This window comes from Oryzias melastigma, linkage group LG15 (assembly GCF_002922805.2).
Source record: "Oryzias melastigma strain HK-1 linkage group LG15, ASM292280v2, whole genome shotgun sequence".
Classification (NCBI taxonomy): Eukaryota; Metazoa; Chordata; class Actinopteri; order Beloniformes; family Adrianichthyidae; genus Oryzias; species Oryzias melastigma.
The window spans coordinates 19472951-19484408 of record NC_050526.1 but is presented as its reverse complement, the minus strand read 5'-3'; the positions used below and the strand labels follow the sequence as shown (position 1 = coordinate 19484408).

General features: G+C 39.4%; 1 protein-coding gene across 2 annotated transcripts in view; it reads right to left on the bottom strand.

Annotated features, from left to right (window-relative positions):
* Positions 1-11458, bottom strand: part of prkg1b (protein kinase cGMP-dependent 1b) — a 108049-nt gene that overhangs the window by 35131 nt on the left and 61460 nt on the right. For both annotated transcript variants that reach the window (XM_024297554.2, XM_024297553.1), the window contains exon 4: positions 1348-1453. In XM_024297554.2, the coding sequence (XP_024153322.1) occupies positions 1348-1453 (106 nt within the window). The remainder of the gene's footprint in view (positions 1-1347; positions 1454-11458) is intronic.

Below are 11458 nucleotides of genomic sequence, written 5' to 3'. Positions count from 1 at the left end.
AGTAATCATTAACTCTGTAGTGCAGCGCCACTGCTGTCTATGCTGAGTTGGGGGGAGGAGAAGGGCGCGGGGTGCCACCGTTAGTGCTTCTTTGAACATGTTTCCTCCTCTTCCCTTTTCCTTCCTTAAATTTTCAAAGCAGAGGCTTGTCTTTTTAACTAATAAAATTGCTTGGAAATAATTGAAATGCTTCTACTTTCCTCTTGAATATTAGCTGGTTGGTGGCACAGTCAGTTAGTGTGTTTGCTTTAAAAAGAAGAGTCACCTGGTCCAAGCCCCAGCTGGGACGCTTGAGCTTCTGACCCAACAGGGGGCGCCAACTTCTCTTTTTGCCTAGGGCACCATGCACCCAAGGGTCTTACCAACACAGATTCAGGTCAATAAGTAACAATAAATCACATGACTATGTAAGAAGATATAACACTTTTTCAGACTTTATCATAGCATATGCAGATCAATGATTAAAAAAAAAACAGATCTAAATCTCGATGTCTCTAGATCTCTAAAACTATATCTCAATGTTTCTAGATCTATATCTCAAAGTCTCTAGATCTCTCTAGATCTATAGCTCAAAGTCTCTAGATCACTCTAGATCTATATCTCAAAGTGTCTAAAGCTCTCTAGAACTATATCTCAAAGTCTTTAGATCTCTAGATCTATGTCTCAAAGTCTCTAGAGCTCTCTAGAACTATACCTCAATGTCTCTAGGATTTACTTTAAATTTCCATCAAGCCAATTATTGTTACTCAAGGATTCTTATTGACCTCACTCTGTGTTGGTAAGGTATAAATGATCCTGTTTAGGGCTCTGTCCCCTTTACCGACCTGATTCCTGAATTGATGCTTAAAACAAGATGAAGTAGGATCAAGTTCTGACTTACAGGAAACTGAAATGGTGCACGTAACATGGAGAAGACTTTACATAATTTTCATAATTGCCTTGAAGACCAAAGTAGATGAGAAGCAGCAACAGAGCAGTAATTGCATGTCTTCCTCTGTTGTCTTTTATCCTATGCTTCATGCAGACCTCTAAAAGAAGAGTCTTTTGAAGAATAGGCTCCCCCTGGAGAGAACTGCTGATTGTCCAGCTCTTTTATAAGAACATTAAAAGTTACAGACAAAAAAGTACAAGTAATTTTTCCACCGGCCAAAATGACGCTGTTCTTCGACGAATGCCGAGTCATCTAAATCATCAATAAAAAAGGGATAAAGGAAGAGAACAGACATTCAGAGTAACGGCTCAGAAATGTTCTCCTGAATTAATTTGATTAATTAATTCACCGCATTTCAGATCAAAGACCTATCAAGCCCATTTGTCTGTCACGGTGGCATAATACGCCATGGTTACCTTTTCAGAAACTCCATATACTCCGTGTGCTTGATGAGACCCGTCCTCATCATGATAGTCTGGAAACATTGTCGGTCGATGGCCCACAGCTTCACGTTTGTTAGAGCTGCAAAGAAGAAAACACACAGAAGCTGCTATTAAAGACCAAACCTATCCTTATTCCATCAATACAACAAAACTACAGTAAACACATCGCGCAGAGCCATTTCTTTTCACATCCATCCAGATATGCACATTTAAAAAAAACTATTTGAAATAATATAATAATTGTATAATTTTATTTAGTCCTTTGTAGCCTGCAGAGGAAGTGGTTGCAATCATGAACTATGCTATACTAAACAGTTTGGAATTAATTGGTGTTTCTGGAGCCCTGTGCATGACTGGTTTGCTTCAAACCATACATGAAACATTTTAATTGCTTTGAGGTCAAATATCTGACTTAAATATGCCGTGTTTTCCTTTTATAATTAAAGCCCTTGAGCTCCTGATTGGGCTTTGTTTCAGCAGAAATTATCAAAATCTTTGACACAAAGTAGAGCGGGCTCCAAAATCACAGCCGCACTTACATTGTTCTGTTGAATTTTCGTGCAGTTAATTTAGAATTAATTGTTCTCTGAATGATTGCAATGGTTAAGGGTTCACAGTCAAAAGCGCCATAATCATCAGCTACAAATGGAGTACATGGGGAGTAAAGAGTTTTGTTTTCATCTCAAATTAACACAATGTTGAATATTTGCATTATCAATTACTTCGTGCATGGTTTCCATTGACTGGTTGGTGTGTAAATGTCTCTGGACCATAGACAGTGAGAGAACTGGACTGATCAGCCCTTCCTCTCTCGTGTTCCAAAAGTAAGAACCCGCTGGTACCAGAAAGCCAAAATCCCATAGACTTCTATTAAAAAAAATAAACAGCAATTAGTCAGTCATTCTGTTTGTCAGAATTACCATTCTTGCTGTGTTGTCCCTTTAACATTTTTTTGCTAAACCTATTTTTTTTTCATGATACATTTTCTTTATCGCAATTTATCCAAGTTATAAACTGGCCAGTTGACTCAATAAAAGCAGGCCCAACCTCTAATGTTCGAAGCGTTTGACAGATCTTCGGAACAATCACTGCTTACCGACGCCATTTGGTCCCAAAATGGCAAAATTGGGCGACATCCGTGGAAAAATGGCGACTAAATTGAGGTAATTTTTTTGGTAACAGGCTCGTTTTGTCCATCATGGTAATGCTCTGGACCAGAGGCCGTCGAGATCTAGTTCCACCGGCCGCCAACCAGTGGTTGTCTATATAAAAATCTGGTCATTCTGCACGCCTGACTACCCCCGTCTACATTCATGACCACTCCTGATATAATAATAAAAAGAAAAATCTTGACAATTTTACAGATGCATTGATCGTAGTATTGGTTAAGAAAAATAAACCTGTGAACCAATAGGACTGAATATTTCCTAAATGTTATTGTTTCATCGTCAGATCCGGTTATTACTAGCTCAAATGACCACAGAAGTCAAATTGACTAAGCTTTTTACAGGGAAAGTCAAGTTTTACCATTTGCTACATTCTCGTGATCCTTCTGCTTTTTTTTTTTTGCTCTCTGATTATTAATTTTAAACCAAAGAGAGACAAACATGACAAGTAGTCAAATAAAAAGTGAGTTACATTGCCATGAATTGGAAAAAGACCTCAAACAATAAATATAATGAAATATTATTTCATTCAACAATTATTGTTTCATTTAGTGTCCTGATGCATTTTTACCTTTTCTCCCAAATACTTTTATTTAAAATATTGTCCAAGCAGTCAAAATGAGCGTGGTCATCGTAGCAGTGGTGGAATTTCGGTTTAGAGAGCATTAGACAATATTTTTATGTTAGATGTTTTTTTACTTTTGTGGTCAAAAAATTATTCATTCACTCGTATTGATGTGTCATTTGTCAAAATGGTATAAATACATTTCTTTGAAAAAATGTGTTTACTTTGTTGAAGGCTTTGGCTTAAAGTTGTATCTAGCTAACAGTTTGGATAACATTAATGATGAACAAACTTTGATTTTTCTTCAACGCTTATAGCATCCATTCATCATTGAATCAAATGACTAGAAGAAAAAAAAACAATAAAAGCATCACATTTAAAGTCATAATCTCATATTCTAATTGATATTTCTTCAATACTGGTGCTATTGAAACAGTGAAACATACTGAAATAATATAATCTTGTGATATATTATTAATGCAAGAAGGAGCTCTCTATTGGGAGTAATATTTAAATTTGTAAAACGTCTAAACTTAAATGCAAAAAAAATGATTTAAATCTCTGAGGGTTCTCTTTTTTTTACCCAAATACCTTTCACATCAACAAATTACATGTCGAACACACTTTGTGGAAATCCATGAAGGGTTGTTTGTCATGAGAGCAAATAGACCTATGATCAAAAATAAAAATAATGATGTTTATTTCTTCCTTTCAAACCCATTTAACAAAGACATTGTGTGATTGAAGATAAACACAGTGACAGGGCATAAAGACTATCATTCAGCTCAGACAATAAATACAAAAACAGACTTCCTTCCACTGCATGAAAACCTCAGTTTTATTTCCCATCATTATGTTGTGTGCAGATGCTCAAGAGAACTCTGCAAGCAATCCACCGAGAAAAACCAGAAATCTCCAGGGAGTCGGTCCACCGGGCTTTTTCTAATAATACAAAAAAATATATCTGATAACGCTCCATTTGATTCTTTTGTGCGAGTGTTGCTGCTGCTCACTCTTGCACTTGGAGATATACGTTTTAACGATGAAGATTGAGTTTCTCTGATAATCTCTGGAGTTTATTGATTGTGGAAAAAGGCATGTCTGTCTGTCTGGCTAGGCAGACATGCTTTAGAGCTGCTATCTGGCTTAAATAAAACCTGCAAAGTCTCACGAGTGGGCCGTCAAAGGTTCCTGTATCAGATGTTGTTACACTAATTAAACTGACATGTACATTCAGCACAACAACATCAATGTCAACGCTAGAGTGACTGATTTCTGCTGGGGCGTCGCATGTTTCATGTCACTTCTTGCAGAAAATATCACACGGTGAAACAAATTCATTCAGATGTAATAAAAAGAAAATGTATGCACGCCCATGCCGTGTCACACGCACTACACATTTTCTCTCTGTAGATCAAGATTTTGGCAGCGACCTAAAATAAGCCAAACCATGAGAGAGATGCTCTCGTTACTGAGACTCTCTCCCAAACCACACAGCAACCCATAAAAATACACACTGACACACATCATATAACTGTGCAGACATTCTGTGAAAGACAGCAGAAATGCACATCTTGATTTTCACAACATATATCAACCAGCTGTCCTTTTTACTTAAAGAAATAAAACCATGAAGTCTTAACGAAATGCATTCTAGGTTGCCAGAATCCAAACTCTAATTTTCTACAATAATGTATTTCTCCTTTTGTTCATAAGCCTTACAAAAGGTGTTATTAGTTTCATTCATATTTGGATCTAGTTGTGTCTTATCTAATCAGAAAGGTTATTTCTGGTGGGGTGAGGTGGAAAATTGGAACAGATTACTCCAACATAGACTGCAGCCCCAACAAATCTTGTGTTTCAAAGTAGGTCTAAGGAGGAAAATAATTTGACCCAAAGGCAACAAGAGTGGGAGGTTAGATGTCAGTGAACGCAATGTGGAGTGCAGTTTTAGGAAGCAAGAAGGACGATGGTGGGTGTGCAGGAAAACACATTTTTAGGGACCCTGTAGCACACTGCAATAGACAAACATGTTATTTAGAGACTTTGCTGAATTGCGGTGAGACTCTGGGAGCCAGTTAGCCTGTGCTGATGGCGCAGATAAATGTCTTAATGCTCATGGGTTGCTGACCATTCACTTCAGTGTTTTGGAGGGCTACAGCAATGTGGCTAAAGCACTGTGCTGTGAAATGGAGGATGCTTGCAGAAACTGGGCTTGAGATTAGCAGGGGTTAAAAGTTAAATGCACGATCCATGAAGCCCAAAAGTGAAGACAGAGCAGATGTCAAGGTTAAGAAATGTTGTATTGTGCATGGCGAAGACCCACGATCATACACAGCACTTGATGTTGGTGCTTATAACAGAGAGATCTGCAATTTCTACAACATCACAGATGGTGCAGCTCTGGGAGCTTCAGCTGAACAATCAAGTGAACAAAGAGGCAACTTGAGGGAAAAAGATTGCACATGAGGGAGATCTTCACAGATCCTCGAAAACCTTTTTTTTTGCACAGAAGATTTAAGGTTGCTGCTATGAATGGTAAAATGTGCCAAGATGCTATCCTGGCTTCTAAAAAACAAACTTCTGCAATTAAAATGAGAATTAAAATGGATTTTAACCCTCGTATGAGAAATGGTACAACACCCCCCTTTGTTTTTATCTCAAACTTACATCCAGAGTAGGGAACAGAAGGAAGGCCCCACCACCCAGCCATGTCTCCTACTACGGGTTAAGATAAAAAGCTCATTTTGGATGGTTGTAATATCTTGCTGATCAAAGCGGCTCTGACCTAATTAGCTTTTCAACTGGCTGCTAGCACACAGACAAGGAAGTCTTATCCAATATCCGATGTCCGCTCATTTCTCTAATTATTTGTTGTTGCCCTCAGAGAACGAGTCTGTGGGGGTTCCTAAATGAACTTAAGCATGTTAACTCTCTGCTCAACCAAATAGTAGGAGCACATATTGAAAAAATAAAGTATTTTTGGAAAACAGCTTTACTCATAAGGCAATAAAAAATTGAAACTACAATGGTCTTTGATTTTTTTTGTTTAAGGCGGGGTTGGTAAAGTTCTACTTCATTTCTTTTAAATCTATAATTAAAAGCAGTGGTCTTTTAATTATGTCGTTTTATATTTTAAAAAACAGTTTTTTTTGTAGGACATAGCTTTGTTTGCTCCTGATTCACAAAGTAAATAAAGAAATACTGAGAAGGGCGATTTTAATCTTAATTAAAATTATTATAATTATACATGTCCTCTATCATGAGAAAAAAGCTACAAGAACATGTTAAAACCCCTATTTTCATTAGAATGGGTCTTTGAAAAGTCAAAGAGAAAAAACTAATTATGAAGGTATTCAACACTTTATATTTACCTAGCATTAATGTAACTGTAAAACCTTGCTTCCACTGGGTACAGTACAGTACAGTACTTTGAGAGTCTTTCCATTGTAAAATTGACCCATTAAGCTGGACCGAACCCCCGTTGGTTGTAGGTCCAAAGCAAATTGGAATGAACCGGTTAGGTCTGGGCTATTGACCTCACACGATGAAACCTGTTGATTGTCATTACGACAATAGAAAACGCCAATGTTTCTAAACAGATTTAATAACTGTTTTCTGCTATATTTCTCTTTGCCGCTCTCAATCTTCTCTCAAACATCCTTAAATATCTTGTATATACAAAGAACCAAAAGGCAAGTGAAAAAAAAAGAGCTGCTGGATGACCCTCCATTGTTGTCGCTGATGGCTTCGCTTTTGCTGTAGTCGCACTACTATGACACAACCAGTCTGCACCAGGGTCCAACTTTGAGAGGAAACGCTCACCTGAATTCCCCGGACTGGTCTAAACCAGATAATATCACTCAATGGAAACAAGGCTTTTAGATGTATTTTTGGATTACATGCACTAACATCCAAGTTAGGTCCAATAGACAGGGGTTGGGGGGGTTTAGTGAGAGACAAAGGTAAGGACTAGGGATGTAACTATTCAGTCAAGTCAATATTTGATACAATTCACAGTTTTATAATCAAAAATTTATATATTTTTTTTCTCAACACAATGAATTAAAGGCCAAGTTTTTTTTTTGTTCCTTACATAAAACAAATCTCAGCTTTGCTTGAATTTGAACTAATAGTTTTGATCGCAACATCGCAAAATTCTGGAGGGACTGACTTATGAAACTTTTAAATCTGAAAGAGCTGCGGGAATTTCCAAGGAGGTGGAGGGCGCAGACACACGTAGGAGCATGCTCACACTCACAGCGAGCCTGCATGAAGAAATGTGATCTACTCTGCATTTTTTCTAAGGCAGAGAGGCAGATTTTTTATTTTCTGCACCGATGAATATGTTGATGAGTTCCCTTTTTTTTTTTTAACAGATTTGCGAAGAATTGTTACATCCTTAGTAAGGACTAACCTCCACAGGAAGGATGAGGGGGAAAAAAAAGTCACAGGAAGATAGGACGGCAAAACAGACCCGACCAGGTTTTGGTCTGCCCAGGGTAATGGTGGAAATAACAAAGCTACAAAGATAAGGACTTAAGATCACACGCCCAGGTATAAAAAAACCCCTCCCTTACATGCTCAGATGTATTATCCTTGGCTTCAAACGTACCAAAAAGTGTCACAGCGATGTTGATACCCAGAGATCAATGGGAAATACTCTTCTAATGCAGCATGTGAGATGTAAAGGAAACATGTCTACAAAAAGGCAACACCTCCTTTTTCTGACAGGAAACCAATCGGCCGACCTCTCTTACAAGAAGCTGCTATGATGAAAAACATCTTGATCCTTACCGGTGGTTACAGTGAGCCCATCAGGTGTAGGTAACATCTGTATAATTTGAAGCTGATTTATGTTCCACATGTTTTATTTAATGGGAAATACATCTCAAATGTCAGACATTTATGCAAAGTCAGTCCATTGAAATTCATCTGGATTACATGTTTTGCTCCTTGATTTAAAAATCCGGCTGACCTCACCTGTTTCACATTTTTGTCAAGTGTTTAACATCTTTGGCCTTGAAAGCTCCTCTAAGCCGACTGTTATCGCACTCTAGAAAACAGGATGGCTATTCAAAGCCACTCTTTATTACCACCCTTACACTTGATGAAGTGATTGCAATCCCTCTCCTCTCGTTTATTTGCAACAATGGACCAACAGTTTTTATTGCCATTAGTGCCAAAAGTACCACCTGCCAGGCACGCTGTGCCAAAAGGGAAATCGTGACACACTGTGTTTCCATGGATGTTTTCAGTGTATTGTGGGATGCAGAAGGAGGAGAAGATTGTGTGGGGACATTTTTTTATTTATTTTGTGGAACATTTTTTGGGGAAAAAGAACAGCATAAGAAATTATAGAAATGTTTAAAGTTGGGTTTTAACAGTTGCATTTTAGTTTTTATTTTTTTGTAGGAAACTTTACAAGGAGAGTTGTTAGAACCTATCAATTCCAATCGTTTTTAAAAACAGTTCAAGAGTTTTACTAAGTCCTATTGCAAATTATCTGTAGCCTCACCTTATGCTACGTTCACACCGGTCTCTGAAATTCAGGTTTAAGTGATTACTTCCAAAAGAACTGTCTATATTCACGTTTCGGGCTTCCTCATTCAGCACTTTCACCATCAGATATATACTTTATTGACCCCAAGGGAAACTGGTGGTGGTAGAGAAACACATCCAAAGACAAGTTGCCCACAGGTGGGCAGCAGCCACGCAATTCTGGCGCCGCTAATTGCCCATAAAGACATGGAGTATATAATATGATGTCACAGTAGAACAGCAAAAATATAAGTACAAGCAAGAATACTAAGATATTTAAGCAACTGACCTCAATGATAGCACTAAGGTTGAGCCAGTTTTCGGACTCTACATACAAAACGCAGACCCATTGAATATGCATTGAAAGTTAAGCCAGTTGAACTTTGACCAAACTGGGACTTGGTAGTGAAATATGGGTTTCATACTTTAATTCAATGAAGAACCAAGCTTTTGAAAATTTGATCATGAAGGAGAAATTAGTAGTTGGAGTTTGTGCCCGGCTGGAATTATGGCTCACCAGGTATATTTTATTCTGGATTAAAGCTGTAAAAGAAGAAAGCCTGGAGCAAGATATGCCAGATTTACTCCGCGTCTTCCAACTCTTCCAGTACACAATCTAGTATTGGGTAGTGATAGTCCAGAGCAGGGGTCACCAACACGTCGCCCGCGGGCACCAGGTCGCCCGCGAGCACCGCATCAGTCGCCCGCAGGCCTCTTCTAAAAATAGCACAACTCACTTGTGAACTGCTCGAAAATTTTATTTTATTGTGATGCTTTTTTTTTTAAATCACACCCGCCTTTATAAGGAATTAATTCATCTTAAAGTTATACTGAAACTGCCCAGCTGGTGCGTCACTTGAAGCAGAGACCCAAAAGCCCCAAAAGCCGAGCTGCTTTTTAATTGCCTGCGGTTGAGAAGCGTCCGTGCCCCATGCACTCCACAATCTGGAGAAATCGCAGACAGGAGACAAAGTAATATTCTATCTATTATCATATCCGGGCTGCATGGTGGCGCAGTGGTTAGCGCTCTTGCCTCACAGCGAGAAGGCCCCGGTTCGAATCCCGGCTGGGACCTTTCTGTGTGGAGTTTGCATGTTCTCCCCGTGCATGCGTGGGTTTTCACCGGGGACTCCGGCTTCCTCCCACCATCCAAAAACATGCTTCATAGGTTAATTGGAGACTCTAAATTGCCCCTAGGTGTGTCTGAGTGAGTGAATGGATGTGTGATTGAGGCCCTGTGACAGACTGGCGACCAGTCCAGGGTGTACCCTGCCTTCGCCCATCAGTATCCGGGATAGGCTCCGGCACCCCCGCGACCCCGAAAGGGAAGAAGCGGTTAAGAAGATGGATGGATGGATGGATGGATGGATTATCATATCCAGCATCAATGCTTATTTATTTTGAACACACATGATTAGCCAAACAGTATGAACGTCACTTCTGCTCACAGCTCCCTCACTCATGGTGAGCAATGCAACACACCCAAGATTTCCCGCTTCCCATGAGTCGGGCCTGGGTCCGGCTCACCCTCTTCAGCAGAGACAGCAGGGCCACAGTCTGCTCACACTCGTTCCAACCCTTGAACCAGCTGGCCAGCACACCAACCTGATCTCGAAACATCATGGTCTGCCAGGCGGGCTTGGAGGCCAACCGGGTGAGAGGGTGGGGGGGGGCGACTCCCCTCAGAAAGCTCCCAGATCCTGACTTCAGTAAAGTTAGGAGGGGTCAGATCAGCTGAAGCAGCGAGCCATTATTAACCAGAACCTGGGGAAACTGGTGTTGGATGTTATCCTGCCCACCGCCTCCTCTTTGCTGATCCTTTGGTGGCACTGAAGGGGGCGAGGTGCTCCTCTAGCTGGGCATTGGGTGATCGGAGCTGCTTTTGGCTCCTGGAGGGGTTCTAGATGAGTCAGCAGTTCCAGCTCGGGCTGTGTCACATCAACTCCAGCCTCAATGGCACATTTCTTCAGGGAGTCCCTGTACGCCTGCTGGGTCGGGCTGCATCGTCGGGTTTCTGTCAGGACGGTCTCCTTCTCCTTCCTTTTCTCTTGAAGACTAAAGTCTAATCTCTTCTCTTGGTTGCTGCTCAGTAACTGATCTCTGAGGTCAGGCTCAATCATAAAGTTAAAGCAGGTTGTCTTGATTTATTTACAAAATGTTCAAAAGTAAAGGACATGATTTATAAATGTATGCATATAATTATTAAATTGATGACATAAATACACGGTTCATCTCTGTAAATGTTGACTTTGATCCTTTGTTTCCGTCCTTTAAAGGCGAAAGCCTCGCTGAAAACTATAGCAGGTTGTTTATGTCATGTGGTTATTCATCACATTCTTCTTTAAATGGTTTTTCACATCACTGACATAAAACTCACGGTGTGGTTCTGGTTTTTAACAGACAGGGGTCCACTTTTTAAATAACCGCACTAATAAAACATAGTTATTACTGTGAGTAAGTTTTGCTAATCTTTTTCTCTCTTTTTTTACTCCACATAGGACGAGGGGGATGAAGGTTTAGGAGCTTCAAGTAAAGCCTGATCATTTTTTTTCCTTTTTTCTGTTTAAATGGTCTTTTTATTTTTCTTTTTGTTAAATAAACATTTCACAACAGTTTGTAGTTTCTGTGTTGGGTTCACATTTGAAATCATAATTTACAAAAAAAAAAAACATTTCAATCATCTTTTTGTTTAAATGATCTTTTTATTTTTTTTTTGTTAAATAAATGTAACGGGGTGAAAAGATGTTTTTATTTTTGGCAGTTTTTAAATTCCAAGGGCTCTTGAACGCACCACCAAATTGGAACAGGATTG